Consider the following 27,488-nt stretch of genomic DNA (forward strand, 5'->3'; position numbering starts at 1 on the left):
GTCGCGCCCGCGTATGTAAACGGTGTTCAAATCACACATGTGAGGTATCGCCGCGATCGTCAGAGCGAGAGCAATAATTCTAGCACTAGACCTCCTCTGTAACGCTAACCTGGCAACCGTAAAAATTTTTGAAAGCGTCGCCTATTGAGATTTTTAGGTACCGTACTTTGTCGTCAATCTACAAGTGCGCGCAATTATAAAGTGTGACATGTTTGGTATCTATTTACTCGGCGTAACATTATCTTTCACATTACGCAAAAAAATTGGGCTAATTTTACTGTTTTTTTTTTTTTTATTCATGAAAGTGTCCCTTTTCCCAAAAAGTTGCGTTTAAAACACCACTGCGCAAATACCGTGTGGCATAAAATATTGCAACAATCGCCGTTTTATTCTCTAGAGTCTCTGCTAAAAAAATATATATAATGTTTGGGGGTTCCAAGTAATTTTCTAGCAAAAAATATGGATTTTAACTTGTAAACACCAAATTCCAAAAATAGGCTTAGTCATGAAAGGGATAATGTCACTATATATATATATATATATATATATAGTGACATTATGAAAGGCGAGGTGTTTGATGGATGTTATGCTTCACCCTGCCTGCGTTCATTTGCCGAGAACTAAGGTGGAATCTGGACCGGGTTTTACCAGCCACCTTGGCAGGGTTGGTTCCTGTCCAGATTTGCGGTCCAGTTGTGTCCACCAACAGGTGGTAAAAATTAAGCAGGACTAGAGCAAAGGATTGCTCTTGGCCTGGGACTCAAGAAGCCAAAAACCTGAGAGAGCTGGTTTGCATAATCTTTGTTTTGTGGGTGACTGGTAGAAGCCCTTCACCTGTGAGTTAGGCTGCTTTCACACTGGGGCGGTATTCAGGCGTTACAGCGCTAAAAATAGCGCCTGTGTAGCGCCTGAAAAAAACCGGCCCCTTTCACTCCAGTGTGAAAGCCGGAGGGCTTTCACACTGGAGCGGTGCGCTGGCAGGACAGTGAAAAAAGTCCTGCTAGCCGCATCTTTGGAGCGGTGAAGGAGCGGTGTATTCACCGCTCCTAAACCGCTCCTACCCATTGAAATCAATGGGACAGCGCGGCAATACCGCCGGCAAAGCGCCGCTGCAGCGGAGCTTTGCGGTGCGGTTTTAACCCTTTTTCGGCCGCTAGCGGGGGTTAAAACCACCCCGCTAGTGCCCACAGACCGCCGCTAAAACGACGGTAAATCGCTGCTAAAAATAGCGGCGCTTTACCGCCGATGCCCACACCGCCCCAGTGTCAAAGGGGCCTTAGGAACCGGATATGTTTAGTTAGTGCCTGGATGGCACAGATTTATTTTCTGTTTTGTTTGTTAAATTTCCATGCAAGTCTGCTTTTAAGAAAACCTGAAGGTGATCCCCACTTGAGCAAACACCTGACAATATATATATATATATATGCCCAGACCTGTCACGCCTGATAGGACAGGTACTTGAATTAGAACAACATACAACCACCTAAATGACAGAGAAACTGTTCAGAGAAGAAGAAAGTCTGTATCGGCACAGAGCTGGAGGCTGCAACTTGTTTGTTGCTGCGATAGGCTGAAGCAGCCCTCATATTTTTCCATTTCATGGATGAATGAAAGTGGTCAGGAAGCCTTAAAATATATCTTGACAAGGTCTTTGGTAGAAAAGTCAGAGAAAACAACGTGCACATATCCTCCCCACTGTGCTGAATGCAAATTCCAGGTGCCTGCCCACTAGTACGTCCCCGCTCCATCTTCCAAACATGCCAAAAGAATGACAGGCTGCACTCTGATAGCATCATCATAAGAAAAGCTTTATTACAAATCTTGCAGCCTGTCAAGATTAAGACTGTAAGTGGGTGTTTGGGTTGGGGATGGTAAAACCTCAGCTCAGCCATCTGTTTTTACCCTTCCCTTGGCTTCAGTTTCTTTTGTCACATAAGACTGTGTTATGCAGCTTACTGGTTCTCAGAATACAATCAGGAATAGCTGGCCTATGCTCTCACGTGGCTCATCCCCTGGTGTTCCCAGAACTCAGGTTATGAAAGGCAGGTATACGCAGGTGACTTTTTGTTTTACGGTTGTGCGTGCTAAAATAGTTTATTTTTCCAAGTTATTTGTTGCTTCTGCTAGCTGCTTTTGAGTAGGTTCCGTTAGTCTGTTCTGGAGAAGAGTTCTGAATATGTATCCTCCCTAGATAATCACTAAGTAGATAGACCAGTTCTCTGAGCTCAGGGAAGGTGATAAATGTTTGGAGCAGCCTTTCTCAACCTTTCTCAACTTCTTTGTCACAGAGGAACCCTTGAAATGATTTTCAGGTCTCGGGGAACCTCTGCTAAAAATGATCCCCACAGCTCACGGCATATGTGAGATTGGTGAGTTGTGGAACGTTTTAAATAAGAGAATTAGAACATTGTGTGCTTAGAGTATTTGACACCCAGGGCAAATTATCTTTAACACCACCTGTTGTATTCAACAAAATTATTTCCAGTAGTGATTGTGAAATGAAATGAATAATGGTATGATAAAAAGAAATGCAGACGGTAGTGTGGTATCCCCTAATGTTAGTGATCAGTGTAAAATTACCCCTTATAGTACTTTAGTATTCAATGGACAGTTGCCTCCTATTGCTGGTCAGTGTGGGTGGGAGATCAGTTTAGAACTGCTCCCTGCTACAGAATTCCTAATGCCGCTTACACACGACCGGACTTTTCGAGGGACTAGGTCCGACAGACTTTCGACGGAGTTCTGACAGAGTTCTGACAGACTTTCCGAATGAACGGACTTGGCCACACACAATCACACCAAAGTCCAAAGGATTCGAACGTGATGACGTACGACTGGACTAGAATAAGTAAGTTCATAGCCAGTAGCCAATAGCTTCCCTCGCGTCGGTTTTTGTCCGTCGGACTAGCATACACACGGGCGGATTTCTCGGTAGGAACTGGGTCCGGCGGAGTTCTGGCGGAAAAATTTTAAACATGTTCCATTTCTAAAGTCTGTCAGACTTTTGCAAATCAAAAGTCCGCTGCAGCCCACACACGATCGAATGGTCTGCCGGAATCATTTCGTCTGACTTTTGATGTTGAAAAGTCCGGTCGTGTGTGCGCGGCATTACTCCAAAACTCAGGAGGAACACTAGGGTTCCATGGAACCCTGGTTGAGAAAAGATTGTTTGGAATTGGGTTGCCACCTGTCCGGGATTCGCCTGGAAAATTTGGGTTTTGAGTCATGCGTTTCAGTCTGCCTGAAACCCCGACATGTTAGTCAGACCAGACTGCAGCTTCCTAAGTAACCGGGATAGTCACACAGAAATCTGTTGATATCTGTTAACACAATTAGGCCACACCCACTGTTCACCGTGGCGTGCTAAGCATGCCACATTTTTTTTATTTTTATTTTATTTTATTTATTTATTAAAAGGACATAGAAACATGGAAAACATCATCCAAGTGCAATGACAATAGCAGAAATGAACATAACAATGTAGGTTAATTGTGATATACCTCCTACCATGTGAGGGTCATCTACTTACACATAGGGGAAAAGGGGTCACCTGAACATCTGAGTTGCCCCAAAGCAGCCTCAGTTGCACCATTATGTAGAGCTTCCTTAGGTGGAGGCCCGCTCCTTCTTTACTGGTATGAACAACCTTCGCTTCTCTGAATGGTTCCACGAGTCTCATCCCCGGAGAGCATGCCACATTTTTACTCTCCTTGGTGCACCCAAAGGTATCTCAGGTCTTTTACAACCCTTTAATGTATGTTATGAAAACCAAAATTGCCATGTGCCACTAAAGTGTTTGGGTTTAGCTTTAAGAAAAGGTGGCAACCCTAGTTTGGAGCAACCTTACAGAACGATCTTTCCATTTCTGGGCTCTACTACAGATGGAGCTGGGCTATAAAATGTCATTCTTTTCTTTTTTTTCAGAACATTCTGTCAGGACGCTGCAATTTAGATATGGAATTAGATCTCCTACAACAAGAGTAAAGCACCTGTGATTGCCCAAATCGGCCTCTTCAGACATGCCCAGGGGGCAGTAAAAGCAGGTGGTTGAACCACGGTTTTACCACCCCTGGACTGTCTACATAAACAAAGACAAAGGCAGTACCAGCACCAAACATAACCTAATAAAATTAATGGGGCCACGTCACAGCCACCTTGCATTGTGGTTTGGCCATTTTAGGGTTAAAACAGGAGGGGAGGAGGTGACATATCGCTTTTCAGCCATCTGTCAACCACCCTCTAAAAAGCAATCAACAGTGGGAAGGGATAACAAAGGATGCTGCATGTGGTAATGAGCCCTTAGAGTAAGTGGAACTAAACTGGTGCCAGTGGGGAGCAGACACCAGAACCTCCCAGTTGACCTTCAGATTAGGGATCTTGATCAGCCTGTCCACACTGTGTGTGTGTATAGAGTGTGAAAGAAAGAATATGCTAAATGTAAGAAGGCATAGCAGCAGCTGTACGGAGAAGTTACTGCTGTGTTTTCAGGTACCCTGCTCCTCCACCCTATTTTCCTTGAGTGCTCAGCAATAAATATACAAAGACTAACTAAAGTGACTGGTGCCCATCTGTATTAACACACTACACGCCAAGTATCCAGCTCTGAGAGTGAAATGTGCCTAGGACCTTAGGTAATGTTTAAACCCAAACTTTTTTTTAATTATTATTTTAAATGAGGTAGTGAAGTGTGTGTTAAGGCAAAACATTCTGGTGACAGCTGTCTAAGGTACACTTATTAGGTACACCTTCCTAGTACCAGGTTGGACCCCATTTTGCCTTCAGAACTGCCTTAATTCTTCGTGGCATAGATTCAACAAGATGTTGGAAACATTCCTCAGATATTTTGGTCCATAGTGACATGATAGCATCACGCAGTTGCTGCAGATTTGTCAACTGCACATCCATAATGCGAATCTCCCATTCCACCATGTCTCAAAGGTTCTGTATTGGATTGAGATCTGGTGACTGTGGAGGCCATTGGAGTACAGTGAACTCATTGTCATGTTTAAAGAAACCAGTTTGAGAAGATTTGAGCTTTGTGACATGGTGCATTATCTTGCTGGAAGGAGCCATCAGAAGATGGGTACACCTGTAGTCATAAAGGGATGGACATGGTCAGCAACAATACTCAGGTAGGCTGTGGTTTTTAAATCATACTCAATTGGTACTAAGGGGCCCAAAGTATGACAAAAAAATATCCCTCACACTATTACACCACCACCACCAGCCTGAACTGTTGATACAAGGTAGGATGGATTCAAGCTTTCATGTTTACGCCAAATTCTGACCTTACCATCTAAATGTCACAGCTGAAATTGAGACTCATCAGACTAGGCAACATTTTTCCAATCTTCTATTGTTCAATTTTGGTGTTCTTAGCTGACAGGAGTGGCACCCGGTTCTGTTGCTGTAGCCTATCGGTCTCAAGGTACGATGTGTTTTACCAGAGATGGTATTCAAGATGGTATTCTGCTTACCTTGGGTGTAACTAGTGGTAATTTGAGTCACTGTTGCCTTTCTATCATCTTGAAGTCTGCCCATTCTCCTCTGACCTCTGACATCAACAAAGCATTTTCGAGTTCAAAGTTACTTAAATCCTCTTTTTTTCCCATTCTAATGTTCGGTTTTGAACTTCATCAAATCATCTTCACCATGTCTAGATGCCTAAATGCCTACATGCTTTGAGTTGCTGCCATGTTGTTGGCTGATTAGCAATTTGTGTTGCCAAACAACTGAACAGGTGTATCTAATAAAGTGGCCGGAGAGTATATGAATTCCCTTCACTTTGGGGAGTTTTCCTCTCACTTCTTGTTTTGTCTCCAAGAATTGAAGGGAAATTGAAGGGAAATGTATGTCTAGTTGTTGTGTGAGAGCTTTGTGTGCAGAGTCTGTTATGCTATGGGGATGCAGCAGTAGTACGAACACAACTGCAGGTACTAATTTGACAGGCATGTGCATGCAGGTGTACGGCCCCAAATACAGACAGTGTGCATTCAGAGCCACGCCTGTCAAATTAGGACCCGTGGCTGTGTTCGTACAGCTGCTGCATCCTCATAGAATTACACGTGGCTCCAAACGCACAAATAAACTGCTCATTCACACTGAACCCATGTGAATGAGCCCTTAATTTTTTTAATTGTTTTTTTTTTTATATTTATTTATTTATTTATGTTTATGTTTTCTAACACTGTTAATTGGGGGGATCAAGACCCCTGATGTCTCAGTTTTGAGACATAGATTCCTCAATCCCTTTTTCTGCAGCCTCAGCTGCACTGGACCATGAATGAATGGAAAGTGTTCCGTACAGAGGCTCCTGTTCATTTACAAACTGAAAAACTGATATAGTATCTAACCCTTTTCTACTAAAAAATATTTTAGATACAATTCAACTGAAGGGGTTATTAGAGTGTACACCTTTTTGAATGCTTGAGATTCATGACCCTAGGTATAGTATTGTTATAATGCTACCCCTAGGGTCATCTTTTAAAAACAGAAACAGTCAAAGATAAGCCATGTCCACTTTTTCCATCTAAAAATTGCATTTCTATTTTCATAGGCAATGTGCCTTTAGCAAACCCATATCTATCTGTATAAGAGTTACCCTGAAAACTCTTGTTTACATGACTTTAGGGCTTACAGATCCCAAACCTGTATTACACCCAACTATCGGTGTCACTCAAATACATTGACTGTTGTATTAATAAAATAAAATCTCTACCTGACCTTTCATATGTCAGTTTTCAAAATAAAATATAACAGGATTTTCTGGAAGAAATACTCAGTAATAGAGGGCCAAGTGGCGTCTGTCAATCTGCCATATTTTTAAGTTCTTATTAGAATGCCAAGCTCTCTTCTACCCTTTATATATTATTGATTTTTGTTCAAAAGTAGCACTGTACAGTAAACTACTGAAAACTGTTCTAAAGGTTATATCTAATATTATAAATTTATAACCACCACGGGAGTCCTTTCATGTCAGGTCTGCCCTGAAAACAGTTTATGCTCTTTCAGGCTTAGTTAATAAGTTAGTTAAAAGAACTGTTATGATATCTAATTGACTACAACCCATAGCAGCCATTCACCCATCGGTGTAGTAAACTCATAGCAGTGAAAGAAGAACTCCAGGCAGGAAATGACACACTTGTTTAGAGGGACAGCATGTGGTCTCCTGTGATTTGCAATTGTAATATTTAAAAAAAAATGGAGGCCAGGACCTAAATATGTTTTTCAGAATTACTTTCCCAAAATGAATAAAGGCTTTCAAACTTATCAGTCCTAAGTATGTCGAGACGTGGCATTGGTGGTGTGACATTGAACTGTGCGGTGGAGTCCAGTAGTTATAGAGGTAGAGAGACTCCGATCAACCAGCAACATGGATATAAAAACATACCCTGGGTGATGAAGTGGGCTCACCCGAGGTGTGGTGTCTAAATACTAGAAGGTATTCACTAGAACTCTTCATGGTGGAGATGGGTTTTGCTGCATGTTCATACCAGATCCCGGTCCTCAGGATTGTCCCACCAGGAGGTGAGCAGGCTGGAGTCCTGTAGCAGATATAGCCGGTAGGGATCAAGCAGAAACATAGTGAGTAAACAAGCCAAAGGTCAGTTACAATTGGTTGCAGACTGGGATCAAGCAGAAGCCTAATAGAGGGTCAAGCCAAAGGTTGGTAAAGAGTGGTAGCAAAGATACGGACAGCAGCAGGATTGACAAGAGTGATATATTTGCTAGAGCAAGCACAATAATCTGGAAAACAGGACGTGGAAAGGCTTGGCTTAAATCAGGATGTTCATGAGAGGAGCAAAGAGTTCAAGATTCATGAGAAACAAGACATAAGTTGTCTGATCAATCAGGCAGGGAGCTGTCCAGCATCTCAGGTGTCTCAGCAAGAAGAACTACTGCCAGACACAGCCAAGATCCCGTGTACAGACTAGACCCTGACATGGACTCTGTGGTGGGGATTTACTAAAACTTGAGTTGAAAGAATCTGGAGCACTGTGTACTGTATAGTGACCAATCAACTTCTAGCTTTAGCCTGTTCAGTTAAGATTTGAAAATGAAAGATAGAAGCAGATTTGTTGCCATTCAAAACTGCTCCAGATTTCAGGTGCTCCAGTCTTAGTCAATTCCTTTTGAGACACGTAGGCAGGCCCAAACTGGGACAAAAAAAGAGGCCTGGGCATTTTAGACTTAGCAGCCCGGGGTGGGGGCATTTGCTGGGGCGGTTGATGGCGGGATGTGATGTGGGGTTCCAGGATGTGTGGGTTTGATTACTTTAACTCCGGTTGTGATGGTAGAGTACTGAAAATAGTATGAAGCAGCACAAAATGAGGGTTGCTGTAATCCAGGGGCTTTTGGGCATAGTGTGCGAAAAAATGCTTTCAAAGAAATTAAGAGTGCCAGATACATAATATAAAAAAATATAAACTGTCAACTTCACACGGAAAGGAATCTTTATAGTTAAATAAATGTTGTAAACCACTTGAAACAACTGAACTTTGGACCATCACACCTCAGATCAGTCCCAATTCTTGCAAGTAACTGGCTTTGTGAATACTGCGTAATAACGGGCTTTGTGACTACTGAAAAACCTGTTATAAAGTATTAAGCCTTGTCCACACCACTAAACTGAAATTTCTTCATACACATGGGTCTCCTTTGTCTACGTCTACCATTGGTGGGACAATGCCTGTTCTGCTGTTGTTGCCCTACTGTATTTCCCTGGATGGCACTGCTTACCATGCATGCATGGCTCATGGGTTTTGCACAGTTGCAGTCCAGGATCCACATCATGGCAATGCCGATGTATTGCCATGCCGTGGACACTGGCAATGACCGTTGGACACTGGCACCGACATGGTGGACATACTTTTAGTTGTTTGCAGGTAAGGAATACTATTGAAATGATTGAAATGATTGGGATTCCCTACACATGATGCATGAAAAATATGCCCATGTTTGGTCACACCTCTATGTGTGAACTGAGCCTGTTAAATGCAAAAAAACAATCCTCCATAAACAGAAATGATTTTCTGGATTAATAAGTGTTCATATAATAGTGCTAGCACACTACGCTCTGCTGTTTATTGAGGATTATTATTAGTTTGTGTGGTGAGTATATACTTTTCACTGGAAAAAAATTGGATAACACAGGGTTAAATAAAAAGGGTCAAAAATGAAGTTCCCAGTATGTGGACATACACAGACTGATCGAAGGATGCTTATACAATGATGTCTGCCTGCTTGAGAGATTTGTGTCAGCTATGGGGGAGAGACTGCAAACTTAGCAGCCCCCTATACACACACACACACACACACACACACACACACACACACACACACTCGCCTGCTATTTCGACTCCTTCAGTATCTCATTGACATTAATCAGCTTATCTTCACAAACTTTTCATAGTTCAGCTCAACTCCCACACTGCACAGTGTCAGCAGCACTAGCTGGGCTCCGGCTTCTCTCAGAAGGGCACTGGAGATCGGGGTAAGGGAAAGGGAGCAGGATGGGAGTGCAGGAGTGTGCAGAGCGAGCGTGCACAAGACTGCTCGGGAGATAGAAAGGATACTCGGATCTTCTGTACACCATCTGGCAATGTATGTGTTTAGAAGCAATGTTCTTGCTGTCCGCACAGCTCAGATTCCACACTGAGCTGTATAGCAGGACTTGGTAGGCAGAGAATGCCTCCAATCCTCACACCACCACCGGCATATGCGGAACATTAGCGGCTGGCCATGCATGTCGGAATCCACGGCTAACCCTGCATGTCACAGCCAGACATGCGGCCTGGTGGCTTTCGGCCCACCGGGCAAACGCCCAATGTGCCCTATGGCCAGTCCGGGCCTGCACGTAGGGGTTTCTTAACTCAATGGTAGTGTCAAAACTGTGAGTTTACTCCATACCAAATATAGTTTTCAGTGCTTTCCTGCCCACTTTTATTTAAACAAACATCAAAATTCACTCAGGTATGTCTTCCCATGCAGGGGGTTCTCACCATCACTGCAAAAACATACATTTAGCCTCCTGGCTGTCTTCAGGTACCTCTTCAGTCTCCCTCCTGAACTTTTAGTACATTTGTGGTCCACTTGACCATTAAACACGTCCCAGTGTTTATGCCCAGTCGCTGCACCTCAGCTCTGCATCTTATTTACAGCTTCCTAGCAGCTTTGGTCCTTCTTATGTCACATACACGCAATCAGCATTTCAGCCAGCAAAAGACTGATGAGCGCTTTTCATCGGAAAATGCGACCGTGTATATGCTCCATTGGAATTTAGCTGGTCGAATTCCCACAAGCAAAAATTTGATAGCATGTTCCCAATTTTCCCGATGGAAAAACTTTCTATCGGGAATTCTGATCGTGTGTATGCAATTCCGATGCACAAAAACTCAAGCATGCTCAGATTCAACTACGAGATGGAAGCTATTGGCTACTAGGTCTTGAACTTTATTTTTCTAGTCCCGTCGTACGTGTTGTACGTCACCGCGTTCTTGGCAGTCGGAATTTGGTGTGACCGTGTGTAGGCAAGACAGTTTGAGCGCAATTCCGACGGGAAACCATCAGAGCTTTTTCCGTCGGGAATTTCGATCGTGTGTACGCGGCATTAGACTGTCTCTGTACAGTTCCTTTGCTGTTTCTCTTGTCCCACATGGGCTCTCTCTTGTCCCTCATGGATATCCTCTCCTGCTCAGGCCTTCCTCTGTCCCAACCTTGACGCATGGCAGTATCTCGCACAGTTTCCCTCAGACACACTAACCTGCCTCAGGAGGGTGGGACCCTGAGCTCTATCTCTGGCTCTAATATAAATGCAGCAACCACCTGCATCATTAGTAGGCATGTTTCTCACAAACCTGGCATAAACAACCATTTTACACAGTAGCACAGGGTCATCCTGTTACACCTTCTTTATGTTCCAAAATCCTTAGGAGTAGTGTCAGTTAAGGGAAGGTATTAAGTTTGTCTTAAGATTTGGCAGGGAAAGAATTGTAAAGACTATTGCATGTTATTGTTAAGGGGTTATCCTACTTTGGGATATACCATACATTGATGGTGTGGCCCTTTTAACAGACATGCAGCTCTTCTGCTGCAGCGCATTCATATATTAGTCACGGAGGGCAGACCTAACCGTGCAATTGACCATTACCGAAAACAAACACAGAGAGGTTTTTTTTTCCTTGGCACTTTCGCCCCCTTCCTTCCAAGACCAATTTTCAGCTTTCAGCGCTCTCGCTTTTTCAATGACAATTGCGCGGTCATACTACGCTGTACCCAAATTAAATTTTTATCATTTTGTTCACACAAATAGAGCTTTCTTTGGTGGTATATATTCACAACTCAGTTTTTTATTTTTTGAGATATAAGCGAAAAAAGAGCAGAGATTTGGAAAAAAAACATTTTCTTATTTCTATTTTAAAAGAAATCCAATAAAATCAAATTTTGTCAGAAATTTAAGCCAAAATGTATTCTGCTACATGTTTTTAGTGAAAAAAAATTCAGTTAAGTGTATAATAATTGGTTTGTGTGATCACGGACATATGTACGCAAATGATCATGTACAGATGTGCGCAGGTGATCACAGACATATGTGTGCAGATAATCATTGGGACATGTGATTTTACTGTTACATATGTGGGGGACAGGTGTTTTTACTATGTGGGGACATGTGTTTTGGAGGCATGTGTGCTTACTTTTTACATTGTGGGGACACTAGACTGGTGATCAGTGAGTAAAAAGCTGTAAAAATACAGCTCCTACTGACTGATCATCAGCTGGCTGCAGTGTTCCGCTCTCCTGTCTTCACCGACAACTTCTGTGTGAGTTGAGAAAAGCCGATTACCTAACAACCGGCTCTGTATTTACATCACATGTCTAATCACCGCCGTCATGTGATCAGGAGGACCAATCGCAGAGCCCTTGTGCTGATCGGAGATGCGCCATGTCCAGGTGACACGAGCGCATCAGGATCGCGCTGCTGCGTGGGCCCGCGCATGCACGATTCCCCTCCTTCTGAAGGACGTTCCTGAACGTCCCCTCAGAAGGAGAGAGCACCCACCCGGTCGTTTATATACAGTGGCCGTGTGGGAAGTAGTTAAAGTTTTAATAAACCCAGGACCCTGCATTCACTATATCTGGCCTCTCACAGTACACAGAACATGAAAATGCAATTATTTTAGTACATATAAACCTCTAAATACCTTTTCTCATCAGCAGTATATAGCAGTCTTTTGATGTCTATCAGTGTCTGGCTAAAGCTTGTAGCGGAGTTTACATTCTCCTCTGATTGTTCTATGAGGCTGCAGGACCCTGGATAGTGCTGATTGGCCCTGTGCTGATCACATGCACTCTCCCAAGAAAAAAAAAAAAAAAAAAACTCTCTAGCAATACACCAAACTAAGCACGTGCAGCTTGTCCCCTAGCCTCTGTCCTATCAGCAGATTGGGGACAGTGGACGAAGGGGGGGGGGGGGTCAGAGAAGACATGATCGGACAGCCTTTTTACACAATACAGAGGATTAACCCCTTGGTTCTGCAATGAGTATAACAAGCCTGCTTTACTGCATATACAGACTGATTTTACTGTTGTGGGTTTAGTAACACTTTTAGTAAGATTTGCCTGCTTTTGGCTATGATGCCCACCTACATAGTCTTTCACTCAGTCTACATTTTGATCTTAACCTTCCCTTGTCAGCTGTTATCAAACTGGAGACTCGTAGAAAAAATTGCCTGTCTTAGCTTCCGTCATCAAATTACAAGGAGACACGCAGGACAAGTAGAGCGCCCTAGACATGATATTGTAAAATTATGCTAAAACCCTAATCAGTGAAGGAAACAAGTACACTGTATATCTCCTCTCCCCTCCTCTCACAGCATTTCTTTAATGATGAATTCTAACTGGTTGATAGGGGTTACTGCACTCTGCTCTCTGCCTTATTAAATAAGTCTGTGTATGTATGGAGTTCGTTTTCTGCATAACTGAACACAGCCTCAGATATACTCGTAATTGTAGCTGAAATCTGAAGAATGTTCATGATTATGCCTAATTAAAAAAGGACAAGTAACCTTCTGGGATTTTTAATAAAGTAAATACACCAATAAAGTTTTTACAATACAATGGTAGAACAATAGTACAGCATAATCTCTGGCAATTATTGACCATGCATAAGACAGAAAAATAGCTGCAGTAATTAGGAGTCACATTTTCTGACAATAATGTTATACAAAAGTTTCAATAAAACTGTAATATTATAGTAAAATAATATAGTTGTAAAATAAAACATTTACAGTAATAATAATAAAATTGTTACACTAAAATGGTCCAAATTAGAGATAATTCTGCACCAAGTATATGTGAATGATGCCACAGATTCACAAAGGCTCCCTCTCCACATTTAAAGGAAAACGCAGCTTCAATTGTGTATAATGTGAACTCACTTACTATTATTATTATGCAGGATTTATATAGCGCCAACAGTTTGCACAGTGCTTTACAAAATAAAGACATACGGTACAGTTGCAAAACAATTCAATACAAGAGGAATCAGAGGGCCCCGTTCGTTAGAGCTTACATTTTAAGAGGGAGGGTCAAGTAATAAAAAATAAATAAAAAAACTGTGGGGGATGAGCTGATGGATAACGTTTAAGTTTATTAGCTAGATGAAGGATAGGCTTCTCTAAAGCCTATCCTTGAGAATCAAAAAATTCCCTACATCGGATTTGTTTGATGATAATCTCAAGAAACAATGGGCAGACACTTTGTCAGCATGTTCGTTCAAGCTGATGGATATCATTGTTTCATCAAAAAAGAAGGCGCTGGAACATTTACAAGCTGAAATGTCCATTATACAGAAGGACTTGACCACTCTACAAAACCATAGTGGCTTTTTGGAGCTAGATGGTCGCCTAAACAAAAAACTGGAGAAAATGTATTTATTTATTTATTTTATTTATTTTCAGTTACTTATATAGCACCATCAATTTACACAGCGCTTTACATATACATTCACATCAGTCCCTACCCTCAAGGAGCTTACAATCTAAGGTCCCTAACTTACATTCATACATACTAGGGACAAATTAGACAGGATCCAATTAAAATGGAAAAGGATGTCATTGAAAATAAGAGAGGCAAGATGACCAGGGATTGCATAGATTATAAGAGCAACAACGTATATCTGTGGAAAAAGCTCCGTTTTTTCTCTGGCCGACCACATAAAATGCATAAAAAATGGGTCAGCTTTTTGGATCCTAAAAACAAACCAGCCAATGATACATGATGATGGTATCTGATTCATCACCCAACCAGTCTACTACCAAAATCAACAAGGATCGGCCGATTAATGGCTGCACAGTCTCAGGAAACCCTTGTGGGATCAGCAAAAAAGCAAAAAAGAAACCAGCACAAAGAAAAACAAGGAGAGGAGGAAGGAGACACAAGTGAGACAAAAGGCACTCACTACTCACTATGGGGCAAAAACCCTGCAATAAGTTACAATGTTCTGAATATTTCCAAGAAGGTATTAAATGAAGAGAATAAAGAGAAGCTACTATCAAAGGGGCTGAATTTTTGCCCCACAAGGCACTTCGATTTATTAAGGACATTGTTAGATGTAAGTAAATTTGCACATTTGTCTTCCCCCCAAAAAAGCACTATTTTGATGTATCGCACACACGTGATGAGGATCCATTGGCTGCTTCTGATACAGGTGAGTCTCCTCCTTCCCCTCATTTGTTTACAGGGGTCTGTATGTTACAAGATCTCATTGATCTGGCTTCAGAATCTGGTCCATGCCCCGAAGATCCCACTGATACACACTAAGCGATTTTCTTTTAAACTTAGATCTGATTTCTATCCAGTGGCATCGCGGGGCAAGGATTTGGATTTATTTCAGAAACTCATGGAAAAGGATCTGGCCCGCAGTTGTCGGGCTGATTTTGTGTCAGACAATCTCACTAGTTTTGAGAGACAAGCACTTAAGAATTTGAGCTCGGACAGCATTATTATAAGAAATGCTGGCAAAGGGAGTTTAGTTGTGGTCATGGATTCGATTGTGAATAAAGATGAAGCTGTCTGATATAGACACCTACCAGAAGCTAAAGGCAAACCCTACTTCTTCTTTAAAAAAAATTATCCACTCTTTTAGATAGAACAGTTTGTGTTGGTATATTTTCTGAGAAGGAAAGAGACATGTTTATCCCAGAAAGTCCAACCATGCTGGTGTTTCACCATCTTCCTAAAATCCACAAGGGGTTAAATCACTTGAGGATGGACCAATCGTTGCCGGCATTGGGTCACTTAATGAACGTCTAGGGGAGTGGGTATAGCCAGTTGCAGACTTTTGTAGTCAGTCTTCCCGGGTTTCTTAGGGACATGAAACAGCTTCTAGTGAAATCTACTTGTGATCTTACAAGCCTATACTCTAGTATCCCTCATTCTTTGGGTTTACAAGCTGTTGCTTTTTTCCTTAAGTTTGGTAGCTACTATTGGTTCTATAAGAATTCATTCTACTGTATTTAGAATTTTTACTTACACACAATATTTTTAGGTTTGACGGGGGCTATTATCTCCAAAGATGCAGTGCCTCCATGGGGGGTGAAGGTTTTACCCTCATTAACCAACCTAAACATGGGATGGGAGAGGACGCACATTTTTGGACATGATTGCTCCAGCCATGTGGACACAGTTTTCTATTGTCGTTACATTGATGACCTGTTGTTCATCGTATCGGAAGATCAATGTTCATGTAAATTACTAAGTAAGTGTATACCTATGGTTATTGCCCCCTATGGGCTATGTACCGTTGAAGGATAGGAGATGGGAGCAGAGGTGTCATTTATCTTCATTCTCCCTCTACTGCAGTGGGCAGTTGCAGCACAGGCTTTTGGAACTTGAAGTCCTGGATCAGATAACAACTTCACCAAAATTGACAATTTGTTTTGTGTTCCCAAGACATTTAAAATGTATCCAAAATTGGTCATGTGACCCCCCCAAACAAAAAAAAAATAAAAAAAAGTAATATATGTATGTTATTAACAATGTGCAAGTAATTTGTCAATGCTTTATAGCTCTGGGGTTTAACATGCAGTCCTTTAGGCACTTTTTGTGTTGCCCTTAGGGCTCCTGCAGCCTCTACTGTGTCCTCAGCCTCAGACCCACTTCTGTATAGTGTACTTACAGTCTCTGACCACCTCTTGTAGCATGTCCATGGTCTCTGACCATGTCCTGTAGGATGTCTGAAGTCTCCGACCATCTCTTGTGTCATGCCAATAGCCTATTTTATATTGAAGGTTCTCCAAAGGCAATGCAATGATTGGTACATGGTGGGTCCTCGTCCACCTTGTTGTTGCCTCTATGCGTTTCAATGGAAAAACAACCTGCTTCCTCAAGAGGACTTCAAGACTTGATAGTCTAAAGTAATAATCATAAATGTAAACAACAATGTTGGTACATGGTATAACAAAGTTACTATACATCCATATAGGCCGATTTATCAATAAATCAACAACAGTTTATCATCAAAATCTGTTCCACTCCTTAGAGTTGCAAATTCCACATAAACAGACTCTCCCCAGTGGAAGAAGGGAAGAGAAGTGGGGCATCCACCACTACAGAACCCCCACGTAGGGGCTGAGCACAGGGGATCTGCACAAGACCAACTGAGAAAGAGGAGAGCAGAAGGGGACAGAACATTAGTGTCATCAGATTTAGTTGTGCACGGATACATCTTTCCAGAGTTTGACTTCTAATAGGGTCCATGCCAATATTATAATGCAGGTGTGATTAACTTATAGAGTTTTATATAATTGTAATCTTTATGTATTTTAACTTCATATACGTCAGTAAAATTTGGTAAAGATATTTAGTCTGTTGTCCTTGTGACCCAGATAAAGTCCAGTGTCCACTATTTTTTATTTGCCATCCCTTCCTGGCAGCACAGCTCACGTAAAAGAAATTGGGGAAGCGTTGCTTATTGTGTAATAAAATAGCTTTATCCTGGTTCTGATATGCTCAGCTATTCTGTACTAAAAAGGGAGTTGCCACACACCCAGGTCCTATTTTTATTTTTTTTAAATAAATGTGTTCCTTATAAAATGTTGTCAAGGTTGTTTTGTGGTCTGTTGAAAGTACTGTTTTGTAAAGTTTTTTTTTAGTTGTGCCAACTCCTACGCTTTGTAAAAGTATCTTATAGCTTAATCCCTGGGGGCAGGTGAATACACTGATGGAAAACTGCTTTACTAGTCAAAAGATGTATATTGTTCAGCTAGTTTTGTGATCCAGGCACCTCCTGCCAAACCGCACAGCCACGTCATGTGATCCCCAAAACCTTTCTGCAGACTACACCACAGTAGACCAACACAGCCTCATCTAGGACCCATCCAGTGTCTGAGTGGACATTGATTTCTTCTCAATAAAGCACTGTGCAGTTCAGTAAAGTCTGATTGGCTTCCAGAATTTTCTCTCATTGAGTGTTGTGTACAGGGTAAACCTGATATTAATACAGATTCAAGGACTCCAGGAAAGCTCTTTTGGCCCCACTTCTCCTGTGGATCACAGGAGTGGACTACGTTCTGCATTTCTGTGACCTATATACAGTCAACAGAGGGCCAGAAGCTTAGCTTAGCCTCAGATGCTGAGAGTTTGAGCCAGCCGCTTCCACCCCCTCTACAGCCCAGTACTTCAGTGAGCACTGGAGGGGCAGAGTAGAGAGTCGGTGGCTAGCAGTCACTGGCTCTTCTCACTGAAGACCAGAACTGGTTGTGGTCTTTGATCAATCAGTTGGAACGATGCTGCATCCACCTAGGTGAGTACGATTGTTTTTTTTCAAAACATGGACTTCTCTTTTAAGCTAGTTCTATGTAAAACTACATTAAGGGGGCAATTTATAATGGAAAATAGAAGGCAGATATTGCATTTCCTCAGTTATTCCTCAGCACCACAGACTTTTTGCACCCTATGGTATTGAGCTTGCGCCACTGTCCAATACTCTCTCTGGTGGAGAGCCATTCTTGTCACTTTGACAGGTCATGTGATAAGGCTCTCCTCCCAGATTTTTTTGCTCACTTCTAAACCCCAAACAGGCAGCCGGCTTCCAAGGACTAAGATATTGGAACAGGACCTGGGCAACCAATATTGCCAACCTCCTGCAGCATTGTTTTACTGACAGAACATGAAACATTTACTGACAGAGCACATTTTTTTACTAACAACCTAAAAAAATGACAGAACTCCTATTAAAAACGAAAACAACCAATATTTAAACAGTATAAACCCAATATGAAAACACTAATGATACCCATAACAAGTAATTTGTCTGGCTTTACACTTAAAAAGTCAACACAGCATGACAAAGTATCAGCCCCTGATATTTACAGACAGTCATAAAAATCAGATTTTTTACATACCGTCCGTAAATTTACTGATGGTTGGCAATCCTGGCTGGACTGCTGCAGCCAATCAGTGGATTTCAGCATGATGACCAATTTTTCTTATCCTGCTATAGTCCAAAACTGTTCAAGGTGGCACTAAAGGCAAAAATACTCATCCTCCATAGCCCATGAGGTCCCTCACTGGCGCCAGCATCTTCTTTCAGGTTGCAGCCACCTTGATAGGCTGGTGCGGAGGGACATCACTCCCACGCATGTGCAGGAGTGCAGTTATCCCAACACACTGAGTGTGCTCGAATGTAAACTGAACTACACGTGGGCAGCTCATTGTAAATTATATGGGGAATTGCAAACAGACAGGTAAGCGTATTTTAACCACTTACCGTCTGATGCACGCCAATATACGTCAGCACAATGGCAGTGGTGGGCAAATGAGCGTATCTGTATGTTTCCTTTAATTGGCAGGGCTAGCGGGTGCGCCTGCACCCACCACGGACAGCGTAACCATGACCACAGGACCCGCAGACTCGTTGTCCGCCAGTGTCCCATCGATCGTGTCATGTAAAGAGATGTGTTGGGAGATGTAAACAAGGCATTCCCCGTTCTGCCTTGTGACATGACAGAGATCACTGCTCCCTGTGAATGAGAGCAGTGATCGCTGTCATGTCAGTGGTAGCCCATCCCCCAACAGTTAGAATTACTCCCTAGGACACACTTAACACCTTGATCATCCCCTAGTGTTTAACCCCTTCCCTGCCAGTGTCATTTACACAGTAATCAGTGCATTTTTATAGCACTGATCGCTGTGTAAATGACAATGGTCCCAAAATAGTGTCAAAAGTGTCCGCCATAATGTCGCAGTCACGATAAAAATCGCAGATTGCCGCCATTACTAATAAAAAATAATAATAATAAAAATGGCATAAAACTATCCCCTATTTTGTAGACACTATAACTTTTGCGCAAACCAATCAATATATACTCATTGCGATTTTTTTTTTTTACCAAAAATATGTAGAAGAATACATATCGGCCTAAACTGAGGAAAAATTTTTTTTATATATTTTTGGGGGATATTTATTATAGCAAAAAGTAAAAAAAAAAAAGCTTTTTTTTTCAAAATTGTCACTCTTTTTTTGTTTATAGCGGAAAAAATAAAAACCTCAGAGGTGATCAAATTTCACCAAAAGAAAGCTCTGGGAAAAAAAGGACGTCAATTTTGTTTGGGTGTAACGTAGTATGGCCACGCAATTGTCAGTTAAATCGACGCAGTGCCGAATCACAAAAAGGGCTCTGGTCAGGAAGGCGGTAAAATTTTCCGGGCCTGAAGCGGTTAATGCAGAAGATGACATGCATGTCTTATCTGCAAAAAAAAGCCGGTCTGTTCACAATGTTTAACTTTTTGCCTTCAGTCACTTTTCTACCGAAGGACACCAGACCAATAGAAAGTGCACATTTATATAGTATTTCACTTTACATCTATATTATTGCATAGAATGTATTACCTGCTGCTTTCTTTAAAGTTATCACAAAACAAATATAAAGAAAGTTCTTCAATTTGGCAAACTACCGTTTTAAGTAATAAAAATTTTCTCTGGGGATCCTGAAAGATCATTTTGAATTAAAGACTATTTCGAGCATTAGCAATTGGATTTTTGTTACCTTGTTTGTTTTAGCTAATTGGAAATATGTCACCGTTATTTTCAGGGATATAAATGACAATAGTTAATACGGCATTAAATCACTTTGTTTTTCTTTTCTGTTTTCAGAACTCGAAGGGAAAAACTCCAGGTCTGTTTGCTCCGTCGTCCCATCAGAAAACTCCTGAGATGGTTTCAAAGACATTATCTAAACCTTTAGCTGACAAACTGCCAAAGGAATCGGAAGCAGCGGCTGAAAAGAAGACCTTACTCGCAGCACTGAAAACGTACCTTGCACAAAAGTCTGCGCTACACGCTCCTGATAATCCAGACCCAAATGGAAGAGTAAAAGTTTCTCCGATGTACTCTAATAAATACCATGTCCCTAAACTCAGTCAACATGATGAAGTGCTTCCTAAAGATGATAAAGAGAATACTTATCAAATCCAGTCTTACCTTCAGAGACCGCAAGCCCGCATATTGACAAGGCCAAATCTGGGAACTCTGATTTATAAATCCAGTTCTCGCCAAGAAAACTCAAAGGAGCCGCTGAGTGCCGTGGATGGTAATACATGCTTATTTTCAGACATTTGTTTCATTTATAGCGCAATAGGCACGTTTTAATAACAATGGACTATAGCAATATTTTCTGTTATATTTGCTTTTAATGTCTTACTTTATTGGACTATATATAAAGAAATGGTAGTGCATATTGAAAAAATACAAAGCTTATATTTATCATGCTGTCTACCCGTGGGCACCCTTACACAGGCGCTGACACATTGGCGTTGATTTAATAAAGGTAAATAGGCTGTTCACTTTGCACAATAATTTGCCCCAGAGCTTACTAAATGATTTTGCTTCCATCATCCAATCATGTGTAAGCAAAAATGCTATTTTTTCTTCTTTTTTCTTTTCACGTAATTGGGTATTCTTTGCAAAATTTTAACTTCACCACTTTCACAAAGTTCTGGTGAAAATTCCCTTGTAAAGTACAACTTCCCTTGTAAAGTAAACAGTCTATATTCCATTAGTAAATCAACTCCATTGCTTTTGACAGCTGTCCTCCATTCATCTCTTTGTTGAACTGAGGTTCCCACAGCTGACTGTGCAGGTCTGCACATCATGGAGATAAGCAGAATGTTGATAATAGTTGCTTTAGGTATGCTAGATCTTTACACCCATGTAAGGGAACCTCTCTCTTTTCCTTCTTCTTTTTTTCCCTCTCCACTTTCTACCTCTATCTTTTATACTGATGAGTGGAACTAAAGTCTACATACTTACCTGGCCAACAGTCCTGCTCTGGTACCAGACAGTTCTGGTCTTGGGCCTCTTCATTGGCCAGCAGGGGATGATGTGATTCCTGTGCATGCACACGTGGGCTGTCATCCTGGAACTTGGAGACTGGTAAGCTGTGCATGCACAGCTCAGTTTACAGTGCTGGACTTTAGTTCTGCTTCAAACTTTGGTCAGCAAACATCACCTCCAATTCTTGTTTTTTTTTTTTTGTTTTTTTTTTGCAAGTATAGTTTTATTGTTTTTTTTCGGAACATAAAAAAGAAAGAGAATAGGCTGGTTTCCACATATGGCAGTCAGCAGACAGTTGTTACAACAAGTTTGCAGCATAAGCAGAGGATAGACTTCAACATAATCGAAACAGTAGTGATCGCCTGAGGGCACAGAGCGACGTGAAAGTACTTGAGAAAAGTGGTCACTATATCATTCATTGTCTGTGCGGACAAAATCTATCTCACCTATATATAACCAGTTTACAATAGGTATAGTGTGGGCAACAGGGAATAGCCAAAGTACAGAGAGTAGAGAGAGTTAGTAAAGAAAAAAGGAAAAACAAAGAAAAGAGGAAGATGTTGGGGGGGGATGGGGAAAGGGGGGGGGACAAGTCGCCAGGGCATGTCCTATTCTCTCCGGTGTTGTCTATGTAAACTCAGGCTATCATAATCTACCAGACATGTCAGGTGTCAAATAAAGATCTCCCCTCCACAGAGTATTTAAAGATGTTCCAATGGGTCCAGATCTGAAGATACGTCTCATGTTTGTCGGATGCTGTCAATATCAAATCTTCCATTTTGTTGATCTCTTCAACTTTTCTCAGCCAAAGTGCTACAGTTGGTGGGTTTTGTTGTTTCCACAGCAGGGGAATACAGGCCTTGGCTGCATTCACCAAGTGCCGTAGTACGGATTTTTTATAGGTTTTGATCGACATGGTAGAGACGTGTAACAGGAAGAAAGCAGGATCTTCAGGGATCACAAGCTCTGTAAATTTCTGAGATATAGTACGTACAGACGTCCAAAATGCTGTTAGCTTGGGGCAGGACCAGAAAATGTGTAGGATTGTCCCCGTGTCTGTGCCACACCTCCAGCAACGATCTGAGGTCTCAGGAAATATGGCATGGAGTCTGTCAGGTGTCAAGTACCACCTCATCAAAACCTTGTGATTCGTTTCCTGTGTCTTTGTGCAAATGGAAGATTTGAGAGAAAGATGTGTCATATTTTGTTTTTGGCCTGCATCGAAAGTGCATTGGAGGTCTGTGCTCCACTTATCTATGCTAGTCAGTTCAGGTTTTGCAGGGGGGGTATTGAGAAGAGTATATGCCCTGGAGAGGACCCGAGTAAGCGGCTCCCCACCAGAGCAGTAGTCCTCAAAGGTAGTGAGAGGTCTGCGATATTGGTGCGGTCTGTTCAAAGAGTGAAGGAAGTGGTGTAATTGTGCCGCCGGCCAGAATGACAGATGGAAGGGGCCAATGGAGTCCGTCAGTTCTGCGATGGAAGGCCATCTATTTCCTAGTACGAAGTTGGATGCCGTAATAGTGTCGGAATCTCGTAAGGTCTAAAAGTGTGTAGACGTTATGCCCGGGGAGAATTTAGGGTTACCTAAAATTGGTGTCAGGGGTGAAGTCCTGGTCATTTGCTGTATACTCAGCACGGCCTGCGAACATTTTCGCAGTGTGTTCCCTATCAAGGGGTGCGTTTTCAGGGGTGGCGGTAAAGAGTTCCAACACCAAAGTGCTCTGTTCAAAGGGATGGGGGATTGCTCCTGTTCGATCTGCGTCCACAGTTTCATCCAATTCTTGTTAAAGCGGTGCTAAACTCATCGATTTACAAGTTTAAAAAAACGGATACATCCCGGTACATGCTGGGAAGGTAACTGCCCCATTTGCTTGTATTCTCAACCAAACTGTCAAACCATCAAATGGCTGGTGTCATAACTGATTACATGCAGCATTGTGGCAATTGAAGCTCAAACAGAGGCCAAGATGGCAGCTTCCTTTGCCGAAAACGATAGAAGGGTTTATTTACGCTTTTTTCCCAAAACAGATACATTCAGGTGGTGTCGTGAATGATACGTGTCATGATTGCTTGTGCTCTCATCAAATGGCTGGTGCCATAACTGATCACATGTGCAGCACCCTGGCAACTGAAAATTAAACAAAAGCTAAGATGGCAGCTTCTTTGGCTGTAAAGCAGGGGTCTCCAAGCTGTGAACCACCAGCCGGATGTGGCCCTTTGCTTCCCTTTATTCAGCTCTTGGGGCACCGTGCCATCCAGTGACACCATTGATGGAGCACCATTCCTACCACAGACACCAATGATGGGGCATCATTCCTCCCACAAACTCAAATGATGGGGCATCATTCCTTCCACAGGCACCAATGATGGGGCAACATTTCTCCCACAGACACCAGTGGGGCACTATTCCCACTATTCCTCCCACTGATACCAACAATAGATCACTAACCTTTCCACTAAAACCAATGATGGGGCACTTTCTAATCCCTCCGGTCACAGGTGCCCCCCCCCCCCAAGCCTCAAGGACAGTAAATTGGCCCTTTTTGCAGAAAGTTTGGAGACCCCTGCTGTAAAGGATAGGAGGGGTTAGTTCCACTTTAAGAAAATCCTTGTGTGCAACCCACTTACAGAATACATTGTTTAACTGCAACAATTGCAATATATACAGTAGGTTCTAAAGCTGAAGACTTGCAAGACTGCTATTTAGAGACCAATGGGATTGAAAATATTTGGAAGCTAGCATAAGGCTTGTGGACCTTTCAGTAACTTTAAAAGTCTGTATGGATACATTTTTCACGTTACAAATATTAGCAACAGTAGAATTTTTTTAAAAGTCATTCAAAAAATCATTACAAAAACGTCAAGGTACTTTGACTAGATTAGGTGATGCCATCAGCTTGCTGCGGGCAATTGAAAGCTTTACCTCAGTCTGCTTTTTCACAGTGATCAGACTGAATCACAATGTGGGAAAATTACACACATTGTCATCTCTGAACAAGCATCTTGATGCAGGAAATATCTGCTGATTTTGCATGATATAATTTAGTCTTGGCAAGATTGATCATTTGTGCAAGTATAAAAGTATGATCAAGTATGATAATATGGTTCATATAACTACTCTTGATCTCAGTCCACCAATGAAAAAAAGTGTGTGTGTGTGTGTGTGTGTGTGTGTGTGTGTGTGTGTGTATATATATATACACACACAAACTGAACAAACTTATAAACGCAACACTTTTGTGTTTGCCCCTATTTATCATGAGCTGAACACAAAGATCTACAACTTTTTCTATGTACACAAAAGGCCTATTTTTCTATTTCACATATTCTTCACAAATCTGTCTACATCTGTGTTAGTGAGCACTTCTCCTTTGCCAAGATAATCCATCCACCTCACAGGTGTGGCATATCAAGATGCTGATTAGACATCATGATTATTGCACAGGTGTGCCTTAAGCTGGCCTCAATAAAAGACCACTGTAAAATATGCAGTTCTACTGTATTGGGGGGGGGGGGTCTGATAACAGTCAGTAACCTCCATTTGCCTCATGCAGTGCAGCACAACTCCTTGGCATAGAGTTGATGAGGCTGTTGATTGTGGCCTGTGGAGTGTTGGTCCATTCGTCTTCAGTGGCTGTGTGAAGTTGCTGGATATTGGCAGAAACTGGAACACGCTGTCGTATAGACCGATCCAGAGCATGTTTTCAGCTTCCAGGAATTGTGTACAGATCCTTGCAACATGGGGCCATGCATTATCATGCTGCAACATGAGCTGATGGTCATGGATGAATGGCACAACAATGGGCCTCAGGCCACGTACACACGCGCGGACTGTTCGCCCAACTTTGTCCGTCCAACAGTTTCGGCAAACAGTCCGCTCAAACTTAGCATGGACGGACATGGCCACACACGACGGACGAACAGTTTGCTGAAACCGTGCGCGATGACGTGAACGGCACGTACGACGGGACGAAAAATACGACGTCCTATACACTGCATTATAGCTTTCGGCGTGAAAATCCTTTCTGAGCATGCGCGCAACTTTGTTTGACGAACAAGCCTACACACGAGCGGACTGTTCGCTGAAACAAGGTTTCAGCGGACAGTTTTACGGAATTTCCGAAAAACCTTGTCCGTCCAACTGTCCGCTGAAACTGTCCGCTGAAAGCCCACACACGAGCGGACTGTCCGCCCAAACACTGTTCAGCGGACAAAGTTGGACGAACAGTCCGCCCGTGTGTACGCGGCCTCAGGATCTCCTCAAGGTATCTTTGTGCGTTCAAAATGCCATCAATAAAATGCTCCTGTGTTCATTGTCCATAACATTTGCCTGCCCATACCATAACCCCATCGCCACCATGGGCCACTCAATCGGCAACATTGACATGTTGCAGCAAACCACTCACCCACACAACGCCATGCACACTGTCTGCCATATGCCCTGTACAGTGAAAACAAGGATTCACACATGAAGAGAACACCTCTCCAAAGTGCCAGATGTCATTGAATGTGAGCATTTGCTCACTCAAGTCGGTTTACGATGACAAACTGCAGTCAGGTCGAGACCCCGATGAGGACGACAAACATGCAGATGAGCTTCCCTGAGACGATTTCTAACAGTTTGTGCAGAAATTCTTTGGTTATGCAAACCGATTGTTGTAGCAGCTGTTCAGGTGGCTGGTCTCAGACAATCTTGGAGGTGAAGAAGCTGGATGTGGAGGTCCTGGGCTGGTGTGGTTACACTTGGTCTGTGGTTGTGAGGCCGGTTGGATGTACTGCCATATTCTCTGATAAGGCCTTTGGAGACACTTATGGTAGAGAAATTAACATTCAATTCAAGAGCAACAGCTCTGGTGAACATTCCTGCAGTCAGCATGCCAATTGCACGCTCCCTCAAAACTTGAGACATCTGTGGCATTGTGCTGTGTGTTAAAAAATGCACATTTTAGAGTGGCCTTTTATTGTGGCCATCCTAATGGCCCCTTCACATGATCCTAATATCATCCGAAAACTGTTGTCCGAGGAAGAATTGTACAATTTTCGGATTGTGTGTACACTACTTTCGAGAGTCGATAACGACAGTTCATCCGATATTATTCGACCCGATAGGCACGAAAATGTTCCTTCTTACAATATCAGATCATACGATTTTCGTTTAGTCAGTATAGTTGACGTCCGACAATACAATACAAATACATTACAACACATTACAGTACTCCCAGGTTTTTTTTTCTGTAGTACGAGAATTTTGAATGACTTCATTTACCTATTCAATTTCTACTTGTGACTATTAAGCAAAAAAGGTTGTATGATCTGTCGTACGATATTCGGATCGTGTCTACGGGCCATAAGGCACGCCTGTGCAATAATCATGCTGTCTAATCAGCATCTGGATATGCCACACCAGTGAGGTGGTTGGATTATCTCGGCAAAGTATAATTGCTCACTAACACAGATTTAGAAGAATATTTGAAATAGGCCTTTTGTGTACATAGAAAAAGTCATAGATCTTTGAGTTCAGCTCATGATAAATAGGGGCAAACACAAAAGTGTTGCAATTATAATTTTGCTCAGTGTGTATGTATATATATATATATATATATATATATATATATATATCATATGTTAATACTCTTTTGCTTTGTCTTTTTCAAAGAAACTTTTATCCAGAATGTGGTAAAGGAGCTGGGCAAACATAAACTGAACATGGATCATCTTAGCCCAAAAGAGCTGGATGAGCTGGCAGATGTGATCGCTGATACTCTGCAGATTGTGGATGGTGAACAAGTTGGTGCCATGAAACTGGAGAAGGAAAGAGGAGCACAAGAGCTGAAAAGAGTGGAATCGTACGAATCCTGGGAACATGATGAACTCAACAGAGGGGTCAATGATACTTTCCAAGGTATAATAAAAATACGGTAGCTTATGTAGCACTAGGCAGAGAATCTTATGAAGTGTCAAGTGGATTGTGCTTCCACAAATGATTTTAATATTTTGAGGGTTATACTTGATGTACTCAGATACTTAAAGCGGGAGTCCACCGGGACTCCGCGTTTTTTTTTTTTTTTTTTAAAAGCCAGCAGCTACAAATACTGCAGCTGCTGACTTTTAAATAGTGACACTTACCTGTCCAGCGCGCCCGCGATGTCGGCAC

General features: G+C 42.1%; 1 protein-coding gene across 1 annotated transcript in view; it reads left to right on the top strand.

Moving 5' to 3' along the window:
- The window catches only part of PTPRN2 (protein tyrosine phosphatase receptor type N2), a 1,275,947-nt gene that overhangs the window by 452,854 nt on the left and 795,605 nt on the right, over positions 1 to 27,488 (top strand). Inside the window, exons 6-7 of the mRNA XM_077491142.1 lie at positions 20,156 to 20,591; positions 26,991 to 27,236. Of these exons, the coding sequence (XP_077347268.1) occupies positions 20,156 to 20,591; positions 26,991 to 27,236 (682 nt within the window). The remainder of the gene's footprint in view (positions 1 to 20,155; positions 20,592 to 26,990; positions 27,237 to 27,488) is intronic.

The sequence above is a fragment of the Lithobates pipiens genome, unplaced genomic scaffold (genome assembly GCF_037356315.1).
Source record: "Lithobates pipiens isolate NorthernLeopardFrog02 unplaced genomic scaffold, aLitPip1_a1.2 Scaffold_19, whole genome shotgun sequence".
Classification (NCBI taxonomy): domain Eukaryota; kingdom Metazoa; phylum Chordata; class Amphibia; order Anura; family Ranidae; genus Lithobates; species Lithobates pipiens.